Source organism: Micromesistius poutassou (assembly GCF_964030765.1).
Source record: "Micromesistius poutassou genome assembly, chromosome: 2".
Classification (NCBI taxonomy): Eukaryota; Metazoa; Chordata; class Actinopteri; order Gadiformes; family Gadidae; genus Micromesistius; species Micromesistius poutassou.
In genome coordinates, this window is record NC_140272.1 from 21785952 (window position 1) to 21806945 (window position 20994).

At 45.2% G+C, this 20994-nt stretch overlaps 1 protein-coding gene across 2 annotated transcripts; it reads right to left on the minus strand.

Annotated features, from left to right (window-relative positions):
• Positions 1-2583: 2583 nt before the first annotated feature.
• mapkapk3 (MAPK activated protein kinase 3) lies at positions 2584-20683 on the minus strand. 2 transcript variants are annotated; one of them, XM_084463662.1, is made up of 10 exons: positions 19942-20683; positions 13549-13688; positions 12404-12468; positions 10854-10933; positions 10288-10414; positions 10032-10107; positions 8261-8385; positions 7353-7438; positions 4801-4878; positions 2584-3504 (listed from the first exon to the last, which is right to left on the minus strand). In XM_084463662.1, exons 1-10 carry the CDS (start codon positions 20254-20256, stop codon positions 3343-3345), a joined length of 1254 nt encoding a protein of 417 aa, XP_084319788.1. In that variant the 5' UTR covers positions 20257-20683; the 3' UTR covers positions 2584-3342. The 2 variants fall into 2 exon arrangements, with proteins under 2 accessions (XP_084319788.1, XP_084319787.1); XM_084463661.1 differs by having other exon boundaries at positions 4801-4881.
• Positions 20684-20994: the final 311 nt, after the last annotated feature.

Here is a 20994-nt window from a genome sequence, read left to right on the forward strand (position 1 = left end):
TTGGTACATGCCCCCTTTTAGTTCACTGTGACTCCCATGAGCGTCACTAGTGTTGTGCTGGTCTGGTTCTCTCCTCCACATGCCGGCAGAGGCTGCGGGTGACATTCATAACAGCATGAGGACTACTTCAACAACAGGAAGGACACGGACCATTTCTGACTTTACACTTTCATACTTTCAATGTTTGAGCTGTTTATGGTCAAGAGAAATAAATATCATTCAAATAAATATTACTTCACTGGGACTTGTACGCGCTATGAGACACTTACTTACATATCAACCAGGTAGGATCTTCGACTAAAAAGCAAAAAATAGGAATCATATAGTAATTAGGCCCTATACATCTGTTATTACACATTTATAAGGCACACAGTAGCTTGAGTAAGAACAGGTAAAAAGATGACGATCACACACATCTTCTGCCATCGCCTCTCACCTCTGCCAGTCTGGGGGGATACATGTGGACAGGTGCAAATGTTTTATGTGTTCCAAATATATTGTTAATATCATACACATCTCTCCTTGCTGTGTGGATGTGCACAATCACACTAGATTACACATGAAATACCGGACACACACACACACACACACACACACACACACACACACACACACACACACACACACACACACTTAGACACACACACACACACACACACACACACACACACACACACACACTTAGAGACACAGATGTTGATATTCTATTGAACGTTGTCCCTTTCTTCTCTCCCAGGCTACCTTCACAGACCATAGGACACCAGTCAGGCTAGTTGTCATCCAACACATACCACACATACCACACATGACAACCATGTATCCTTCCACACAGGTCACCATTCATCAGGTTGTTGTTTTGGTACAATAACAGTTACAGTCTCAAAGGGCTTCACCAGACATATTTTACAGCACCAACATTTACCCTGAGCCCTCTAAAGGGCAACACAAAGTCAAACTCAAATCCAAGGGAAGAAACCTCGAGAAGGACCCCCGGGAGACGGAGAGGAGGGGTGGTGAGGACCAGGGGAGGGAGAGGAGGGGTGGTGAGGACCAGGGGAGGGAGAGGAGGGGTGGTGAGGACCCCCAGGAGAGGGAGAGGAGGGGTGGTGAGGACCAGGAGAGGAGGGGTGGTGAGGACCAGGGGAGGGAGAGGAGGGGTGGTGAGGACCCCCAGGAGAGGGAGAGAAGGGGTGGTGAGGACCAGGAGAGGGAGAGGAGGGGTGGTGAGGACCAGGAGAGGGAGAGGAGGGGTGGTGAGGACCAGGGGAGGGAGAGGAGGGGTGGTGAGGAGGGCATAAGGTGCATACTGGGCAGAGATACCGTGGTATAAAACATATCAGAAACAAAGGTTCATGTAAGATGGCGTTTATGCAAGATGAAGTCGATTAGTCGATAAGTAGTACATTTGCTGACAGTAAAGGATAATCTGACTGAGGTTACTCCATCGAGTTACTACGATGGAGAAATCTAAGTGGTAATTGCCAGACATTGGTTTAATGACAGGTAAGGATGTTACTGACTATTACCAAGAGGCAGACGTCCCATATGTGTAACATGTAATCATGTTGTAATCTCTCATGACTCGGCATGCCGGTCAATACGGTTGACTCACCGCGGAAAAACACTCGACACGAGGAAACCTGCGACGTGTAGTCTATTGTGAAAGTCAAACCGCAATTATTTGTTGCGTGTCTTATCTTGGACGGAGAGAGTGACACAGACAACACGTCAGGGGTGTTGTTCTCTGTGCAGTGCAGCAGGCAGGGAGGCCCTGATTGGTTTGGTAGTGAGGTCTGCTGGAGGCATGGCTGAATGCTGTCCATAACCAGGCCGACTGGTTGAAAGTAGGGGAAAGGTAACAGCGTAATCTAAACATAATAGTGATGACCTTCTCACTGAGAGCACCAAGTCAAATGACTCTGTCCCAAATAGGCGAACTGTTCCACTGTGTCTATTAATAGGCGGCCCACAGGGCTCCAGCTGCACGCCTATATACAAGTTTACTGAGGACAAGTGGAGAAACCTGAACACAAAGCCTGACTGCAGCCACATTAATGCTGTTATTGTTTTACTGTGAGGGTCATGCAGGTATGTGGGGTGTCTAGCGCGTGTGTGCTTAAGATTGATCCATTGTGTGAGTCTTTAGTGTTCCGTTTGGTGTGTTGTGTGGATTTGACCCATAAAGACACAAACCAGATGTCCAATGTAAACACTGAGGCCTGATGGACATAAAGGAGAGATTTTGAATGTGTTAAAACTTAAGTGTGTGGATTAAAAAAAATCAACCTTCAACCACTGCTGCTTGCATAAACTCCTGGCATCCAAACCTGTGACAACACCACCTTGCATTGTGGGTAACCTTGCGGCGCGACAACAATAAGACATCAATCTGTGTTGCGCCTTTATTTTGAAATACCTAACTGCTAACTGCTCCCACCTCCCTCCAGAGTATATAACTATTTGTCCAACCCACACTTCCTCTTTCTGTCAACCAAGTTGCCAAACTTCCTTGTTGATCTAAGGTAGGCTTAAGCTCATGGTGTGGTGACACAACATCGTCAAATTAAAGGACACCAGACACCATTTTGCAGATTCACCCTTTGCTTTAATCCCTGAAATGGACGTGGCAATAGTAGGTGAAGAGTGAGACAATACTAAAACGTAGGCCGTGTGTCTACATTCACAGTATGCAGCCATTAGTGGCATGTTTGTTTACATAACCCACATTAGTGTGTACTGGCTACCATTTGTGTGTGTGTGTGTGTGTGTGTGTGTGTGTGTGTGTGTGTGTGTGTGTGTGTGTGTGTGTGTGTGTGTGTGTGTGTGTGTGTGTGTGCGCACATGTGCATGTAAGTCTAACATCTTGCTACCATTATTGCATGGGAAGGAGACTAAACCTGAAATCGTGAATCAAGTGCACATATGCACACTATTACAAACCTGACGTCTTCCATCAATAAAGTATTAACTCGTCCTTTAAAAAAGCACTCTCTCTTGCCAAACACACACAGACACACACACACACACACACACACACACACACGGATACAAAAAAAAGCTTTCTATGTAAAAAGGCAAACTACAATCAAGCCTGCTGATATTCAGGACTGGGTGGAGGAGAACAGGTGTGGTGACATTCACCAACAGGCCAGCGGTCGTCCATTATCCAGGGTGGCTGTGGTTCTCCGACAGAGCCTCTCCTCCCCCAAGGCCTCAAAGCCTTCCCCTCTGGAGGGGATAGTCTCGCCTTCCTCCTCCTCTTCCTCCCCCTCCTCCTTAAGTCTGGGACAGGCCTAGGTCCCTTCCTCTTCTTCTTTCCTTCTTCTTCTTCTTGGTCTCCGGTCACTGGCTCTGGCAGACGTTGCCCCCGCCCCCTTTGGTGCCGGCCGCGGCGGCCTTCTTGCGGCGCTTGTTAAGCAGCGGGTTGCTGGAGGTGTCCAGGTCCTTGATCTTCACCTGGTCGTAGTCCACACGCATCGTGGCCAACGCACTGGTCATCTCCTCCTGCAGAGCACGCACGCACACACACACACACACACACACACACGTATAAACAGGTGCACACACACATAGATACACACAAGCACGCACATAAACACACATATGAACACGCATATAAACATGTGCACATAAACACATGCACAGGCATGCACACGCACACATGCACACACGCACGTACACGTACGAACGCACTCGTGCACACAAAAAACACACATACGCACACACAGAGGTTTGTCAGGAGGTCACTCTTTGATCTGCTTCGTTCTCCCTCGTTAGCGCGGTGTGAAACTAAACGCCTCATCTGTAGAACAACACGCTAGGGTTGAGCCAGATGAGGTTCTGATCTAGCAGGGACTTATCTCCAGTCATCCTCCAGTAGTCCTACTGTGTGACAGCCTCTGGGGGGAGACTAAGCAGGGACCTATACATTTTTCCATTACATGTATTCATCAGTTCTATTAGCTATTAGTTATATAGCTCTATTCTACAGGGCCTCAGATCAACTTGATCTGTGGGTCGCATTGTGACCAGTATGTTGAATGGCGTCGACCGCATTCTGTTCAAATGGGTCCATTCAACTGTTGTGTGAAGCCGTGGGCCATTGTGATCCTACTCTATACACCACTGATTAAATCACCTGCGATTGCCTTATGTGCTCAGGAATTCACCTCACACACACACACACACACACACACACACACACACACACACACACACACACACACACACACACACACACACACACACACACACACACACACACACACACACACCCGTGGATAGAGCATGCACACCTGATGTGACCTGAATGAGGTTAAAAAAGGCTTTGTGCTGGAGCATATGCCATGAATGTGGGGACAGGGACATGCCTTGCAGGGATAGAATTCAATGTTCAACGACACGGAGGGAAAGGTGTTCAAAGAGAGGTTATAGAGAGGGAACAAACCGGTTGGTTTATACCATATACATTTATTCCCTGTTCTAAATCGTATTCACCTTTCTTTTTAAAAATGTTGGTATTGTAAATAATATGTTGATGAACCTTTTTAATCCTAATCTCTTCGCAATCTCCAGACCTCAATCTTGACAGTATTGGGCGGTGAGGTGTATTGCCAGTGTGAGACCACTAGTTGGCAGTATTTGGCGGGTGAGGTGTAATGCCAGTGTGAGACCACTAGTTGGCAGTATTTTGCGGGTGGGGTGTAATGCCAGTGTGAGACCACTAGTTGGCAGTATTTGGCGGGTGAGGTGTAATGCCACGGCATGCCCACTGTATGTCAGTGTTGCAGAGGTGCTGACCTTGACGTCGTCCCACATCTCCTTGTCTTCGGTGAGGACCCGCGTGGTGTGAAGCGGCGTGGAGGGGACCACCATAGACTGCTAGGGTACACAACAGACAAACAAACGCTTTCATCACAAGCATTTCAACATCTTTCGGTATCATGATACACGACCACCGCAGTTCTGAGTAACATGAAGCATGTTTCGTCAGTTCTCCAGATCCCTACAGTTTCCTACTGACATGATTAACTACACTTTATGACCTTGAGATGTCTAGAATACTTTGCCAGGGTTATTAAACAAACAGAATAAAACAAAATACTTTGGAGAGCCAAAATACATTTCTCAATGTCATTATCTTTTATCTCTATTCTCTGTTCTCTTTTTAATTTTCATCAATGAAAATGGATAGATAATATATATTGTAATTTCATCAAACATACATTTAGTGAAATTCTAAGTGGCCAAATGCTGAAGTCTCAGTGTTGTGTCTCAGAGTTGTGTTGTGTTGTTGTGTTGCGTCTCAGTGTTGTGTTGTTGTGCTTGTCTCAGTGTTGTGTTGTTGTGCCTGTCTCAGTGTTGTGTCTCAGAGTTGTTGTGTTGTGTTGTGCCTGTCTCAGTGTTGTGTCTCAGTGTTGTTGTGTTGTGTTGTTGTTGTGTTGTGTCTCAGTATTGTTGTGTTGTGCCTATCTCAGTGTTGTGTCTCAGTGTTGTGTTGTTGTCTTGTTGTGTTGTGTCTCAGTGTTGTGTTGTTGTGCCTATCTCAGTGTTGTGTCTCAGTGTTGTTGTGTTGTGTTGTTGTGTCTCAGTGTTGTTGTGTTGTGCCTGTCTCAGTGTTGTGTTGTGTTGTTGTGTTGTGCCTGTCTCAGTGTTGTGTCTCAGTGTTGTTGTGTTGTTGTTGTGTTGTCTCAGTGTTGTTGTGTTGTGCCTATCTCAGTGTTGCGTCTCAGTGTTGTTGTGTTGTGTTGTTGTGTCTCAGTGTTGTTGTGTTGTGCCTATCTCAGTGTTGTGTCTCAGTGTTGTTGTGTTGTGTTGTGTTGTTGTGTCTCAGTGTTGTTGTGTTGTGCCTGTCTCAGTGTTGTGTCTCAGTGTTGTGTTGTGTTGTTGTGTTGTGCCTGTCTCAGTGTTGCGTCTCAGTGTTGTTGTGTTGTGCCTGTCTCAGTGTTGTGTCTCAGTGTTGTTGTGTTGTGTTGTTGTGTTGTGTTGTCTCAGTGTTGTTGTGTTGTGTCTCAGTGTTGTGTTGTTGTGCCTGTCTCAGTGTTGTGTCTCAGTGTTGTTGTGTTGTGTTGTTGTGTTGTGTTGTTGTGCCTGTCTCAGTGTTGTGTCTCAGTGTTGTTGTGTTGTGTTGTGCCTGTCTCAGTGTTGTTATGTTGTGTTGTTGTTGTGTTGTGTCTCAGTGTTGTTGTGTTGTGTTGTTGTGTCTCAGTGTTGTTGTGTTGTGTCTCAGTGTTGTGTCTCAGTGTTGTGTTGTTGTGCTTGTCTCAGTGTTGTGTTGCTGTGCTTGTCTCAGTGTTGTGTCTCAGAGTTGTTGTGTTGTGTTGTGCCTGTCTCAGTGTTGTGTCTCAGTGTTGTTGTGTTGTGTTGTGCCTGTCTCAGTGTTGTGTCTCAGTGTTGTTGTGTTGTGTTGTGCCTGTCTCAGTGTTGTTGTGTTGTGTTGTGCCTGTCTCAGTGTTGTGTCTCAGTGTTGTTGTGTTGTGTTGTGCCTGTCTCAGTGTTGTTGTGTTGTGTTGTGCCTGTCTCAGTGTTGTTGTGTTGTGTTGTTTTGTTGTGCCTGTCTCAGTGTTGTGTTGCTGTGCTTGTCTCAGTGTTGTGTCTCAGTGTTGTTGTGTTGTGTTGTGTTGTGCCTGTCTCAGTGTTGTTGTGTTGTGTTGTTTTGTTGTGCCTGTCTCAGTGTTGTGTTGCTGTGCTTGTCTCAGTGTTGTGTCTCAGAGTTGTTGTGTTGTGTTGTGCCTGTCTCAGTGTTGTGTCTCAGAGTTGTTGTGTTGTGTTGTGCCTGTCTCAGTGTTGTGTCTCAGTGTTGTTGTGTTGTGCCTGTCTCAGTGTTGTTGTGTTGTGTTGTGCCTGTCTCAGTGTTGTTGTGTTGTGTTGTTTTGTTGTGCCTGTCTCAGTGTTGTGTCTCAGTGTTGTTGTGTTGTGTTGTGTTGTGCCTGTCTCAGTGTTGTTGTGTTGTGTTGTGCCTGTCTCAGTGTTGTTGTGTTGTGTTGTTTTGTTGTGCCTGTCTCAGTGTTGTGTCTCAGTGTTGTTGTGTTGTGTTGTGTTGTGCCTGTCTCAGTGTTGTTGTGTTGTGTTGTGCCTGTCTCAGTGTTGTTGTGTTGTGTTGTTTTGTTGTGCTTGTCTCAGTGTTGTCTCAGAGTTGTTGTGTTGTGTTGTGCCTGTCTCAGTGTTGTGTCTCAGTGTTGTTGTGTTGTGTTGTGTTGTGCCTGTCTCAGTGTTGTGTCTCAGTGTTGTGTTGTGTTGTGCCTGTCTCAGTGTTGTTGTGTTGTGTTGTTTTGTTGTGCCTGTCTCAGTGTTGTGTCTCAGTGTTGTGTCTCAGAAGTTGAAGTTGAAGTTGAAGTGGTGTGTTTCCGTACGTTGATCCAGGGCTGGTTCATGAACTGGGCGATATTCATCCTCTCGTTAGGGTCCGTCTTCAGCAGCTGGTGGATCAAATCTTTGGCTGGAAGAACCAAGGAGAGGGAACCATCAACAGGAAGGCTATACAAAATATAGCCGGTTCGTCCTGTCTGGGCTTATTTTCCCGATAATGATGACATACATTATCCCTTAGTTATTACACGGCTCTTCTCAATGCTGTGGAACGCTCCGTTCACTTGCATGGGCCTTCCCGACTTCCGGCTGTGAATTATTTTTCGATAATTGACCGCTGCTAAGCATATAACGACCGCTGTCAAGGAAAGTGGATTTTTTTCCTTTGGTATCACTCCGCAAGTAGTCCGGTAACTTATCAACCCCAGCGTATTCGGTTGCTAAGCGACGTCAACGTCTTTGCCAGACTATTTCTCTGCTGATCAACACTACGAATGCTGGTAACAAATAAATTGTAAAAAGACACACACCGTGTGAAGTTATTTTTTCGTTTTGGCAAGTAGCCGTGTAATAATAAGCGGGCCCATGGTCCCACACAAGTCCCGTGGTCTTGCGTACTGCAGTTCTGCTCCACTGCCTCAAAACGTACCTCAGCCAAGGCTCTCTGCGTTGTTTTCAGAAGCTTAGAAATCCACCAGACTGTCTGTAGTCTTGACGAGGTGGAGGATTTATGCACGTATGAGCCGTTTCATATTGTACTGAATCTGATTGTATCTTATTATCCCATTATATATTGTTCCAAGGAGACCTTTATTTTTCATGTCATTCATTTTGGCGTATAAGACCAGAAATGTACGGCTGTCTTGAAGCAGCGGTGGTTAATGATAGGGTAGAAACAGCAGTGATTTGCTGTTCTGCGCCCCCCCAGATGTGCTGCTGCGGGGGCGCTAACCTTGCTGGGACACCTCTCCCCACTCGGGGTTGGGGAACTCGTACTGGCCCATCCGGATCCTCCTCTTCATGCCCGGGGAGATGGCCTGGCCCGTGTTGGAGTAGAACGGAGGGAAGCCACACAACCTGCCCCAGTGGAGGAGAGGTGAAAGCCACACACACACACACACACACACACACACACACACACACACACACACACACACACACACACACACACACACACACACACACACACACACACACACACACAGTACTTACAGGATGTACAGACAACACAATAAAAACACACACACACACAAACATAGAACACACAAGATGTACAACACAACACACACTATCCCAAACGTATGTACGCACCAGTGGAGGCTTCTCCAGTGAGGAGAGGGAGGAAGATCCTCCTTAACATTGTTGAGAATAAAAAGTGTAGATTTCCCAGACTACTGTAATGAATTAATGCCCTTAAATATGACTACTTTAATGCCTTTGTACGTGTAATGTTTGTTTCCCTTGGTAAAGGGACATTAGCACCCCCTATCGCCTATTGAATATTACTTCGGGGAGGACGTTCCTCCCTCAGCCTCCATTGACTCCCATTCATTTCTCGGGAACTACTGGCGGCCGGTGGATAACATGGGGGTCAATGGGAGAGAGGAGGAAAGTCCTCCTCTGAGTGGGTGGGACTAGCTAAGGGATCTGAATCGCGTCAACGTCTATTCACGAATAGGCTGGAGCCCTGGCTGCGCTATGAACCAATAAGCAGGAGCCTGGCTGTGGAGCAGCCTGGAGGAAGGGTTTATCCCCTCAAGTCTCTAGGCTACGAGAACCAATGAACCCGCTCGTATGCCTTGTTTCCACCGAGCGGTGCGCTACTGTTCGTTGCGGTACAATGCGGCTCTGTTCGCTTATATTGGCGTTTCCACCGAGCGGTGCGGTTCGGTTCACTTATATTGGCATTTCCACCGCCAAAATTCTGCCGAAATAAACGCGCTGAGTCTACCCATTTTTCGGTACTCTACCGTTGGGTTACCAAGCCGTCTGAAAGGGTGGCGAAAACGTCGAGTTACACTCGCCGCTCTGAAATCACTTTCAAAAATATCCCGTTTGGTATGACCAGGTCACTGATATCTTTGCAACACAAATAGCGAGGAGGATTGACTTGATCTATAAATGAAGTCCCTCAATCTTATTTGGCTTAACACCATGACCAACATTCTGAAACATCCATTAACATCCACATTTGCCTCAAACAATGTTAGGCTTACAGCATATGTCAATAGTTGTGAAATTATGTTCTTGTTGTTCTTTTAATTGTTCGTTACTCTGACTGTTCTGTTTAATATTGTGAAAAGGATGTTAGTGAATGATTCAGAGCATGATGTATTTTAAATGGCATCACTTTTGGTCTTGTGTCTTAATTTTTCTTAAAACAATTGTAGCAGATTTTTTAATTTAATTTTACAAATCAAGAGTAGGCCTGATTTGACTAATTGGCTTTGCATCCTTTCCTTCTGCCCTAGTCCAAGACATGCTGCCCACCAGCTTTCAAAGTACAATGCTGCCACTGGTGGATTTGTATCAATTTTATTCACATAATTATCCCTCCCTGCTATTTTGTAGTTCACCAAAACACCCTGAAACAACTTGATTCTTATGCCACCATACACCACTAACAGTGCAAGCAGGCCAACGGCAACCAAGCGCGCAGTCCTTCCTCTCTCACTTTAAAAAGCACCAGCCGCCACTGGCACACACACACACACAGTACTTACAAGATGTACATGATGACACCCAGAGACCACATGTCACATGATTTGTCGTATTTCTCGGGCCCCAAAACCTCGGGAGCTACTCAAAGACACACACACAAATACACACACACACACACACACACACACACACACGCCAAGGGATAGTAAGACAACATTGCACATTCAATGCATGACCGCCATGTGGTACCCTGACCTCATTGCAGGCAGTGGATTAGCATGGGGTTGGTGGTGTCTCAGAGGCCAACATGTTACTCACCCACGTAGTAGGGCGTGTAGCAGGGGGTCTGCAGGGCGTTGTGAAGAGTGGTCTCCTTGGCAAAACCAAAGTCTGTCAGCTTAAGGATTCCACTGCCGTGCTCCGTGGTGTACAGCAAGTTCTCCGGCTGGAGGGAAAGAAAGGCGAGACTGTGTGTGTGTGTGTGTGTGTGTGTGTGTGTGTGTGTGTGTGTGCTGCATGTGGGCATGTATGTGGTTGACAATTTTGTGGTAATGTGCTGATACAGGTAGGTACAGAGATGGACAGTGGTTTGTGGAATAGGGTTGTGGTGTAGATAGGCTGGGGCGACGATTACTGTTGTTGTATAGATGAGGGCTTAAAGAGGTGAGTGTGATTAGCCATTACAAGCTGTTTGTAATGTCTAATCACACTCACACCTGGTGGCCTGATATCAGCCCTCTAAGGGTCTGATGAAGGGTTCAGTGTCAGGGTTAGGGTTTCAGGGTTAGGGTCTGGGTTAGGGTTTCAGGGTTGGGGTTGGGGTTGGGTTTTCAGGGTTGGGGTTGGGGTTGGGTTTCAGGGTTGGATGGGGGCTCTGTGCTTACCTTAATGTCTCTGTGTGCAATGTTTATGTTGTGTAGGAATTCAATAGCTGTGCCGATGTCCCTCATAATCTCACAGGCCTCTGTGAGTAGAAGGGAATACAGCGAGGGGTACAATTATCTCAGAGTGGATCACACCAACAACCCTCTACTGGAACGAGGCAATAAAGAGATCAGCAATTTGTTGATCTAGGTTTTGTTTCAATTTGAGGAGTTGTGTCGCATAACTCAATGTTAAAATGTGCACCGACAATAGAGAGCTGATTAAAAAAGTACCTGCAATTACTTATAATCTAGACTCATTTAGGTGTAACCTGATTAATAGCTACACCTTGATTTAATCGTGGTTAAGATGTTATCTTAGTTAATACACAACAATTTACAGCAGTTCATTATTGCTGGTCAATATTTCACGATCGTTTTGCTGTATATTATTCCGCTTATTACACGGCTACTTATTAAAGAAATCAATCATTTGAAACAAAATATAACAATGAAATGATTCAATTGATGTAAAATGGATTTCATTACTAAGGCTGAGGAAAATAGTTTGTTGGTTTGGAAATATTGTCCATAGCAACGGTCTGCAATTCAGAAATAACCGCAGAATGCCGCAATTGACCAATCAAGATGTGTAATAACAGCTAGTAACAACGGTAACAGCACGAGTCAACTCTTATTGGGGGATACTCTTTATGTTGGGGTGTTACCTAACTGGTAACAACAGTAACACAACGAGAACAAGTCAACTCTTATTGGGGGACACTCTTTGTGTTCAGGGGGTTACCTAACTGGTAACAACAGTAACACAACGAGAACCAGTCAACTCTTATTGGGGGACACTCTTTGTGTTAGGGTGTTACCTAACTGGTAACAACAGTAACACAACGAGAACCAGTCAACTCTTATTGGGGGACACTCTTTGTGTTCAGGGGGTTACCTAACTAGTAACAACAGTAACACAACGAGAACAAGTCAACTCTTTATGTTGGGGGACACTCTTTGTGTTAGGGGGTTACCTAACTGGTAACAACAGTAACACAACGAGAACAAGTCAACTCTTATTGGGGTACACTCTTTGTGTTAGGGGGTTACCTAACTGGTAACAACAGTAACACAACGAGAACAAGTCAACTCTTTATGTTGGGGGACACTCTTTGTGTTAGGGTGTTACCTAACTGGTAACAACAGTAACACAACGAGAACAAGTCAACTCTTATTGGGGTACACTCTTTGTGTTAGGGGGTTACCTAACTGGTAACAACAGTAACACAACGAGAACAAGTCAACTCTTTATGTTGGGGGACACTCTTTGTGTTAGGGTGTTACCTAACTGGTAACAACAGTAACACAACGAGAACTCTTTATGTTGGGGGACACTCTTTGTGTTTAGGGTGTTACCTAACTAGTAACAAGAGTAACACAACGAGAACAAGTCAACTCTTATTGGGGGACACTCTTTGTGTTAGGGTGTTACCTAACTAGTAACAACAGTAACACAACGAGAACCAGTCAACTCTTATTGGGGTACACTCTTTGTGTTAGGGGGTTACCTTTCTCCGTGAAGGCCTGGTCGCCTCTGGCCTGGATCCGACTGAACAGCTCTCCCTCCTGCATGCTGGAGGGACAGAGGACATGTTTTCCGGGGGCGTGTTCTGTCTGTGTGCATTTGTACGTGTGTGTGAGTGTGTGTGTGTATGTAAAATGTTTGCACTGTTAAGACACAGCTGCATACTTTGAAACATTTAAGCAAAATTGACATTTTTCCACTTTTACTCCACGTCCTGAGACAGGGCGCCGTGTATTCTGACTACATGAAGAATGCCTGGTTGGAAAGTACCTCCTACACTGAGTCATCTTAAACACAAGGCCAAAGGAAAGTAGCAGCCCACCAATATGAAAATGCAGAGGATGTATAGATAAAAGCGACATCGTAAAAATGATGTATAAATATAAAAAGCATGTATAAATATTCAAAAGTATTTATAGTATAGTTCCTCTGAGGGTGGAGTGACTCTCTCTGCTTGTATACAAGACAGTACACAACATCTGCTCGTCTGCTGCTCTCAGAGCGACCTTTTACCAAGTCAGCATTCAAACAGGAAATAGCTGACCAGACGGGTGAGCGATTAATAGCCACACACACACACACACACACACACCATCTCGCCCACATACGTCAGCGGTCCAGTACATGTGAGCTGTACATCGTGCGTGCCGGTGTACGCCCGCAAGACAACGGGACCCTTGAGAAGGGAACGCTCTGTACCGTCGGCGACTGTGTTTTTTTCGTAGGCGCAGTCCGGGAAAAGTCCCGCCTCAAGCGCTAGGATTGGACAGGCAGCCTGTCAGTCAAACTCGCACCCTGACTCCTTACCCTAACCCTAACCTTAACCCTAACCCTAACCCCAACATTAACCCTAACCCTAACCGAGAAATGCGTTTGACTAACGTTAGTTTCATATACATTACAATTAAAGTTACCTTCCCTGCGGTCATGTGATTGATTTGAGCCTTTTTGGATTGGATCAGGGATTTAAACCAACGTGATTGGATAATCTCCGGCAACCCCCTCATTAATATTCACGATTTTCCCGGATTCCGCCTATGTAAAAACACATTTGCATACCGTTGAGAAAGGGGCCTGCGTCTGGGAGCTGGGGGTTGTGGGTAATGTAGTCCTGTAAGTAAGACCTACCACTCCATGATGATGAGGAGGCACTTCTTGCCGTGGTGCATGTTCTCGTAGAGGCTGAGAATGCGTACGATGTGGGGCCCCCCCGACACGCGCCAGTGCAGCTCTACCTCCCGCCGGGACTTGGGGCTGTCGTAGAGGATCTGGAGAAACACCCAGACATTAGAGCACAGTTCTCATTATAGCACAGTGGTCATTAGAGCACAGTTCTCATTATAGCACAGTGGTCATTAGAGCACAGTGCTCATTATAGCACAGTGGTCATTAGAGCACAGTGCTCATTATAGCACAGTGGTCATTAGAGCACAGTGGTCATTATAACACAGTGGTCATTAGAGCACAGTGCTCATTATAGCACAGTGGTCATTAGTGCACAGTGGTCATTAGAGCACAGTTCTCATTATAGCACAGTGGTCATTAGAGCACAGTGCTCATTATAGCACAGTGGACATTAGAGCACAGTGGTCATTATAACACAGTGGTCATTATAGCACAGTGCTCATTATAGCACAGTGGACATTATAGCACAGTAGTCATTATAGCACAGTAGTCATTATAGCACAGTGGTCATTATAGCACAGTAGTCATTATAGCACAGTAGTCATTATAGCACAGTGGTCATTATAACACAGTGGTCATTATAGCACAGTGGTCATTAGAGCACAGTTCTCATTATAGCACAGTGGTCATTAGTGCACAGTGGTCATTATAGCACAGTGGTCATTATAGCACAGTGGTCATTATAGCACAGTGGTCATTAGAGCACAGTGGTCATTATAGCACAGCGGTCATTATAGCACAGTGGTCATTAAAGCACAGTGGTCATTATAAAACGGGTGGCTTAAATCAAGCGATCTGATTGGTTCCCAACTGTTGTATATTGAGCGTATACACACAGCTATGACGCCCGTTCAGTTTACGGAGTTCAGTATCACTCCGCGCCTAACTTGAACTGTTGTTTATTTATATATAAAAGCAATAGCATAGTTCACTGAAGCCTAAAAACATGTTGATTGATGGAGAGGGTGGAAATGTTGTAAAGCAATAGGCACACGGTGAGTGAACTCGGTAGTAGGCTAAATTGCGGGCGAACCAAGCTACCGTCTCTAGCCTTCTCTCTGAAGGACGCTACTGTGTGTTGCATAGCAACCGCCGTACACTTTGCAGGCAGCCAGGAGGGACTACTTTTTTGTATTCGTTAAAAAAAATGCTTTTCCGACTTTCTAGCTTTTTCAAAATTGAGGGTGTCTATGACTTTAATTTCGCCATACTTACATAACCGTTTTATAAAAGCAATAGATCACTTCAGTCAGTGGTATACGGTCATTATACCACAGTTAAGGGGGTCGCCGTCCCTCCGCTGCGCATCGGGACGGACAACGCCCCTTATCTGTGGTATAATGACTGTATACCACAGCCTGTCATGATCTATTGCTTAATTATAGCACAGTAGTCATTATAGCACAGTGGTAATTTTAACTGAATTCATCCAGTACAGCACATGTTGATTCCTGTCGCGTCATTCCCATAAAGATTCTTCTTGTTTACGTGTAAGAAGGGGTCAAGAGTATTCTGTCATCAAATGGACAGTGATCGGGGCCATGATAGACGGCCGACTGTCTGAGGCTGCCTGTTGCACAACTCTCCATGCGTGGCCTTGTAGCCCTGTGTTAACGTCCCTCCAGGCTTATCGTGTCGGCTCAATGACTTTATAGTTAATGCTTCAGTTCTGCGATTCCTCCGTACTGCTGTAGGAAGCTGTAGGCGAGCTTGGTAGAAAGTCACTGACTCAATCCCATGTGTCTGGTCACGTGATCAGGGGCATGGCTGTAACCCCTCTGGCTCTGTGGAGTGTAAGCCCGTCACAATGCCAGACGGAGGGCCCACCCCCGCAGACACGCACACATGAAGACAGGAGAACGCGCACACAGCAGGTGGTGGACCTTGACATAGCGAGCCTCATGCATCAGAGTGTATTCTGGGACGTAACCGAGATGGAATGACCTCCCCGCTGCTGTCCACAAGGCCGTGACACACGCCAGGGTGCGGCTTGAGAGGAGCGCACCACACACACACGCACACTGACGCACCATGACGATGACAGCACCCTGGGTCCCAGCGGCACCCTGGGTCCCAGCAGCACCCTTGGGTCCCAGCAGCACCCTTGGGTCCCAGCAGCACCCTCACACTCGTGGAGCAGCACCCGCACTCAGAACAAAGCGCCCGACACAAAACCATCTCAGAATACGATCGGAGACAACTAGGCCGGCATAAAATCTCCCAACACCGAAAGGAAAAAGCTAGAAAGTGGAAGGAATAACAGTAACATTTAAATACTCTGTGACTGCAGTGGGGGAGTCACATAAGGTACTCCTTATAATGACTATTTGAATAACATTTCAAGCACATTCATGACACACATCTGAAAACAAACTAAACCCCACAATAGTTCAATATATACTGTATATATTTACATACACACATACATGCATTCTGAATAAATTTCAGAGGTTTGTTTTTTGCATACACTTCGGTGGTTTCATGATCAAGCTTAGCGAGGGTTATGAAAATGCGGGTCTATAACGATTACAACCAGAAAGCAGGTCAACGACGTGTGACTAACGTGATGTACATAAGAGGAAGGAAAGCTGTGCTGTTCAAAGTAGGGGCAGTAGGGGAAGTGCGCTTCTAACCGTCCCACTGTGTCTAACCTTAACACCCCCACCACACACTCACAAACCCCCCAGCCCATTTCTGCTATGACAGGTTTGAATATGACTGTATTTATCATACAGTCATATTCACTGAACTACTGACCTATGAGGAAAAAAAGAGGGAGTACATAGAAGAATTAAATAGAAGAAGATTAAAAGATGTATTTGTTACATGCACAATCATATGTGGTATGGTTATGTGAGCACTATATGGAAGTAGTTAGATCACACACAGACTGGTAGACAGACCCCTAGCACACCTCCTACCACAGGTCATGGCCTGGCCAAAAAAATAAATCCCTTTTAGTCATTCTTTTCATATTAAATGTGCTGTAACTTAAATAAAAGAAAAGAAATGAATGGGGAAATCGCATCATTTTGGTTGTGCGTGAGTAAACTTGTTACATATGATTTAAACCGAAAGTTGAGCTGCAGCGCGCAGAATCCTGGTTTGAATCGAAAATGAATATGGTAGACAGTTTGTGCGCCTATATCATAGACAGTTAATTATCGACAAAAAATGGATTTACGAAAATGGCTTAGACCTCCTTCCGTCTCGTGACCTGAAACTGTTCTGACGGTAAGCCGTCCGTTCATTTCACTTCTTGAAGCCAGCCCTGGCTTTCATTATAAGGCCTACTAAGCAGGTCAATTGTTGATTAATGTTTGCTGGGTCTATCTGCATTTGTGTTTTACAGGCTACGTGGCTGCCTGTATATGGCCTGTATATACATATATATATATATAAAAAGAACAAGACAGACATATGGATATAAAGATAGAGAGATAGGGATAGATAGAATGCTAGATAGAGTCAGAGATAGAGAGGTAAAGTTAATCTGACTCTAATGTGAGGTGTGTCCTGTGTTAATTACACAGAGCCCACCTGTCCCTGATTACCCTCCACCAATCCAAGGCGTGCTGGTCCAGCCGCAGCTGCACCATCACACAACAGTCAGAAGCCCAGAGATATGGATCATCTGTGTCCGTCGATAGACCCTGATCACTCACTATGTGAGACTGGGGTAACTCTTTAAACATCAACGGAAACACAACACCTCTTCACTCCTGAGGCAGCTACTTGATTGGCTGATGGTTTGTAAAACTGATCTTTTCATAATTAACTATGACTGTGACTGTGATAACAATGACAAGCAAATGATATTGACAATAATATGCTAGCCCTAAACACATTACAAATACACACACACAGACACACACTGTCACTACACTCCGAGGCCTTATGTTTTATTGTATCTTGGAAGCAATATCTCCCATGCTCATATTCACTTTCCCCTTTTACAACAGTCATCAATAAACCATTGATTATAAAGTATATGAATTACTGTGACCAATAAGGGATGTCTACTTATTAATTTTGATTTTAAACTATGGCAATAAGGCCTATGGTTTTATGACATTCAGTCAACGACTGAATTTCCTTTCATATGATAAAACAAACCTCAGAGGGCAATCAAATAACAAACACATAGTTATTAGCAGTCCAAAAAGTAACCCAGTGTCTATTATCAGATATAGGACACATCCTCCATGTCAAACTTCCCCTCTCAATGACAGCAGCACATTTAAACATACTGGACTAACGCTAATACACTAAACACACCTATCAAATACCACGGCGTGTATGTTGAACATAACACGGGTCTAATTCTAGAAACCACAAAAGGAAGATCACGCGATACAAACTAAATCTCCTATTGCGGTGGGCTGGCCCTTTTCAACAGTACAACTTAATGGCCGTAGGCAGCACATTTCAACAACACAGGAAGCCGGAGGGAAGGATGCAAGAAGGATTGTGCAATCGAAGCAGTCTGAGTCAGCAGATGATCACCCACTGATTAACCCCCATTAATGAATTGCCATTCAGCCCTCAGAGTGTGGGAAAGAGCAGCTCTAGTGTCATGACTATAAAAGTGTCATAGTGTCATAAGCAAAAAATATATTAGATATAGATAGATATATAGATATTTGTATAGCTATCTTTTTAAAATTACCTTTGGATAAAAGCATCTGCAAAATAATTGCATATATATACCATTTTCGAACCCTAGCAGGGTTAATGCCTTTCTCTCCCAGCCAGACATCTCTTATTAAAGCCAATAAACACTCAAGCCGAGTCAAACCAGCTTTAAAACCACACAGACCCCAGGTTTGGAAGCAGTGCTGGGAGAGGAGAGTTACTGGCAGAGATGGCGTAGTTCTTCCCCCTATGGAGGTGGACTGGGAGAGCGGGCAGAGAGCCCACAGGAGGCCTGTAATCTGATTGCAAGGCCTCCACTCTAACGTCTGTTGCAAAGTGAATTGCCCCTGTAACCGTCCATCATGTTTCACCCTCCACCGCACTTAATTTAAAAGCAAGTGGTTGTGATATTTGTGCCCCCCTCCATCCTAGATTTATTCAACGCAGAGAGGCTCATAAATTAGCAGCAGTGCCGAAAGGATGTGCACCTCGTTAAACAACTCTATTAATTACATTGAACACAGTGAAGCTCCAGCTAATAATCACAGATATGAATCAGAGCAAAAGGACCTGTAGAAGACAACATAACGTTTTAATTTCCTCCTTCCACAAATATCAAACCTCAAGTGTTTTAATGGAAGAGGGGCATCAGGGTAGCAGGCAGCAGCCAGAGGCTTTCTCACTCCTGTTTGTTCTTCAGACGATAAGAGACACGGTTGTCCTCGTCTTGATTTGAAATGTGGCCCAGCACACTCACCCTGAACTCGTGGACCAGCCAGCGAGTTTCACTGGGCTGCGATGAGTGTATTATGTAACCAGAAGTCCCTGCGCTGACCCTCAACATGCGCTGTTTTCTCGGTAAAGATCGATCTTCTACTCTGGATCGTCTTCATTCTTATAAGCAGATGTTTGTTCTGTTCCGTTTGGTCTGAGCTCTCTACCCCGGTGGTGGTGGTGGTGGTGGTGGTGGAGGGGATAGTGTTTGTGAATGGGGTCGGTGGTGTGGAATGGTGGTAGTAATGGTGGTGATGGAGTTGTTGGTGATGTCGGGGAGGAGTGGGCAAGTCACTGTCGCTGTTCTCAGAATACTGTCACCTTCAATGCACTGCAGCGGTAAAGCAACAGATGAAATAGAAAAGTGTGTATTGTAACTTTTTACTGCTCCTGGTGTCCAGTGGCAGTGTATGTCTAGGAGGCTTGAATGGCAGAACCTGATTTGGGGAGGTGGTGCTGGGTGACGCGCGTTACAAATATGGTAATTTAAACATAATTTAGAGGGGGCTATACAGTCATACAGGAAACCATTCTCGGTTAGACATCACTGTGAAAACACCGTAGGCCTACATGCGGTTGAATATATCACGGTTACATACAAGTTGTCCTCATAAAGTTATCGAAGCATGATAGCCTACGTTGAGCGATGGTTTTTGGATTGTAATTTGATGGAAAATAAATAAATAAAAATAAATAAATAAATAAATATATATACATATATATATATATACATATATATATACATATATACATATATATATATATACATATATATATATATATATATATATATATACATATATACATATATATATATATACATATATACATACATATATATATAACTTATAGGCTATAGTGGGGTAATAACTCCTATTTGACCACAACACACATCTATTTATTAACACTTAGGTGTGTAAGTGATACCTTCAGCGCGCACTTCTCCCCAGTCTTCCTGTTGTAGCACTGCAGGACCTTGCCGTTGATCCCCAGTCCCAGCACCTGGGTGGAGATCTTGTAGTCATCCGTCACCGCGTTCCGCTTGATCTCCAGTTTGGAATAAATAGGCAAAGGAAAGCGCGTGGACTCGGATTCATTAGTGTCCTTTTTGTCAGCTCCAAACGGGGCGTCCAGCCCGGACTCTGGTGTGTCCGGGTCTGGTTCTGCCCTGGGCGCTTGGAGAGGTTTCTCTTGTTCATTCCCATTTTCCAGCATAGTCACCTCGGAGTTTTCCTTGTACATTGTACCCTAGTGCCAAAAACAATGAGTAGCCTAATTCGTCGTAGGGACTCTGTCAATAATTGACTTCAAATGGGAAACGACTCCTTTGCCAGGAAGGACTCGCTGTGCGTCTGGCTGTGCGTCCCGCTGTGCGTCTGGCTGTGCAAGGCGCTGCAGTCTCTGCGGTGGTTTCCAACATAACATTTACAAAGAACCAGCCAAGGCGTAAATACACCTAAACAGCAGGTGACGTATTGAGTTTACATCGCCGTACATAACATTTATGTCATTACAACCGGTATTGCCAAAGTAGACCTATTTAAAGAACACTCGGTTAATCCATCCGCGGGTTCTCCTCGTTGCGCTAACGGAACTATGCCCGGCTGAAGATTGTTTCCGTTCATATGAAGTCACCACTTCTCACCAGCCGCTCACATGTGCAGCCGCTCCGTCGGTGTGTCGTACAGCCCCCCACCCTCGCCCCTCTAGCACCACCCCCTGCCCTAAAACACCACCCCCGCCCCTCTAGTTAAATCATATTTCTCGCCCAGCTATGTGTCACCGTCTTAAAGGCGCAGCAGAACTTGTCCATCAGTATATCGCCGAGCACGAGGACCGGTGATTGATGATTGGATGATGAACGAGACGTAGGCGTGTTATTCTGGCCCAGGGGTGATGGTGGCTCCATGAGAACTCTTGGAAATATTACAAAGGAATGCCCAGTAATATCGTTGATGAAAGTTTTTTATTAGACGGTTA

Bases quoted from the DNA above. Each gene is read 5' to 3' on its own strand.
- mapkapk3 (XM_084463661.1), bottom strand. From the start codon at position 20,256: ATGTACAAGGAAAACTCCGAGGTGACTATGCTGGAAAATGGGAATGAA. The intron at 12,469-13,548 runs GTAGGTCTTACT...CTGTCCCTCCAG, and splicing joins CTCCTCATCATCATGGAGTG to CATGCAGGAGGGAGAGCTGT. The intron at 3,505-4,800 runs GTCAGCACCTCT...CGTGCTCTGCAG, and splicing joins AGATGTGGGACGACGTCAAG to GAGGAGATGACCAGTGCGTT.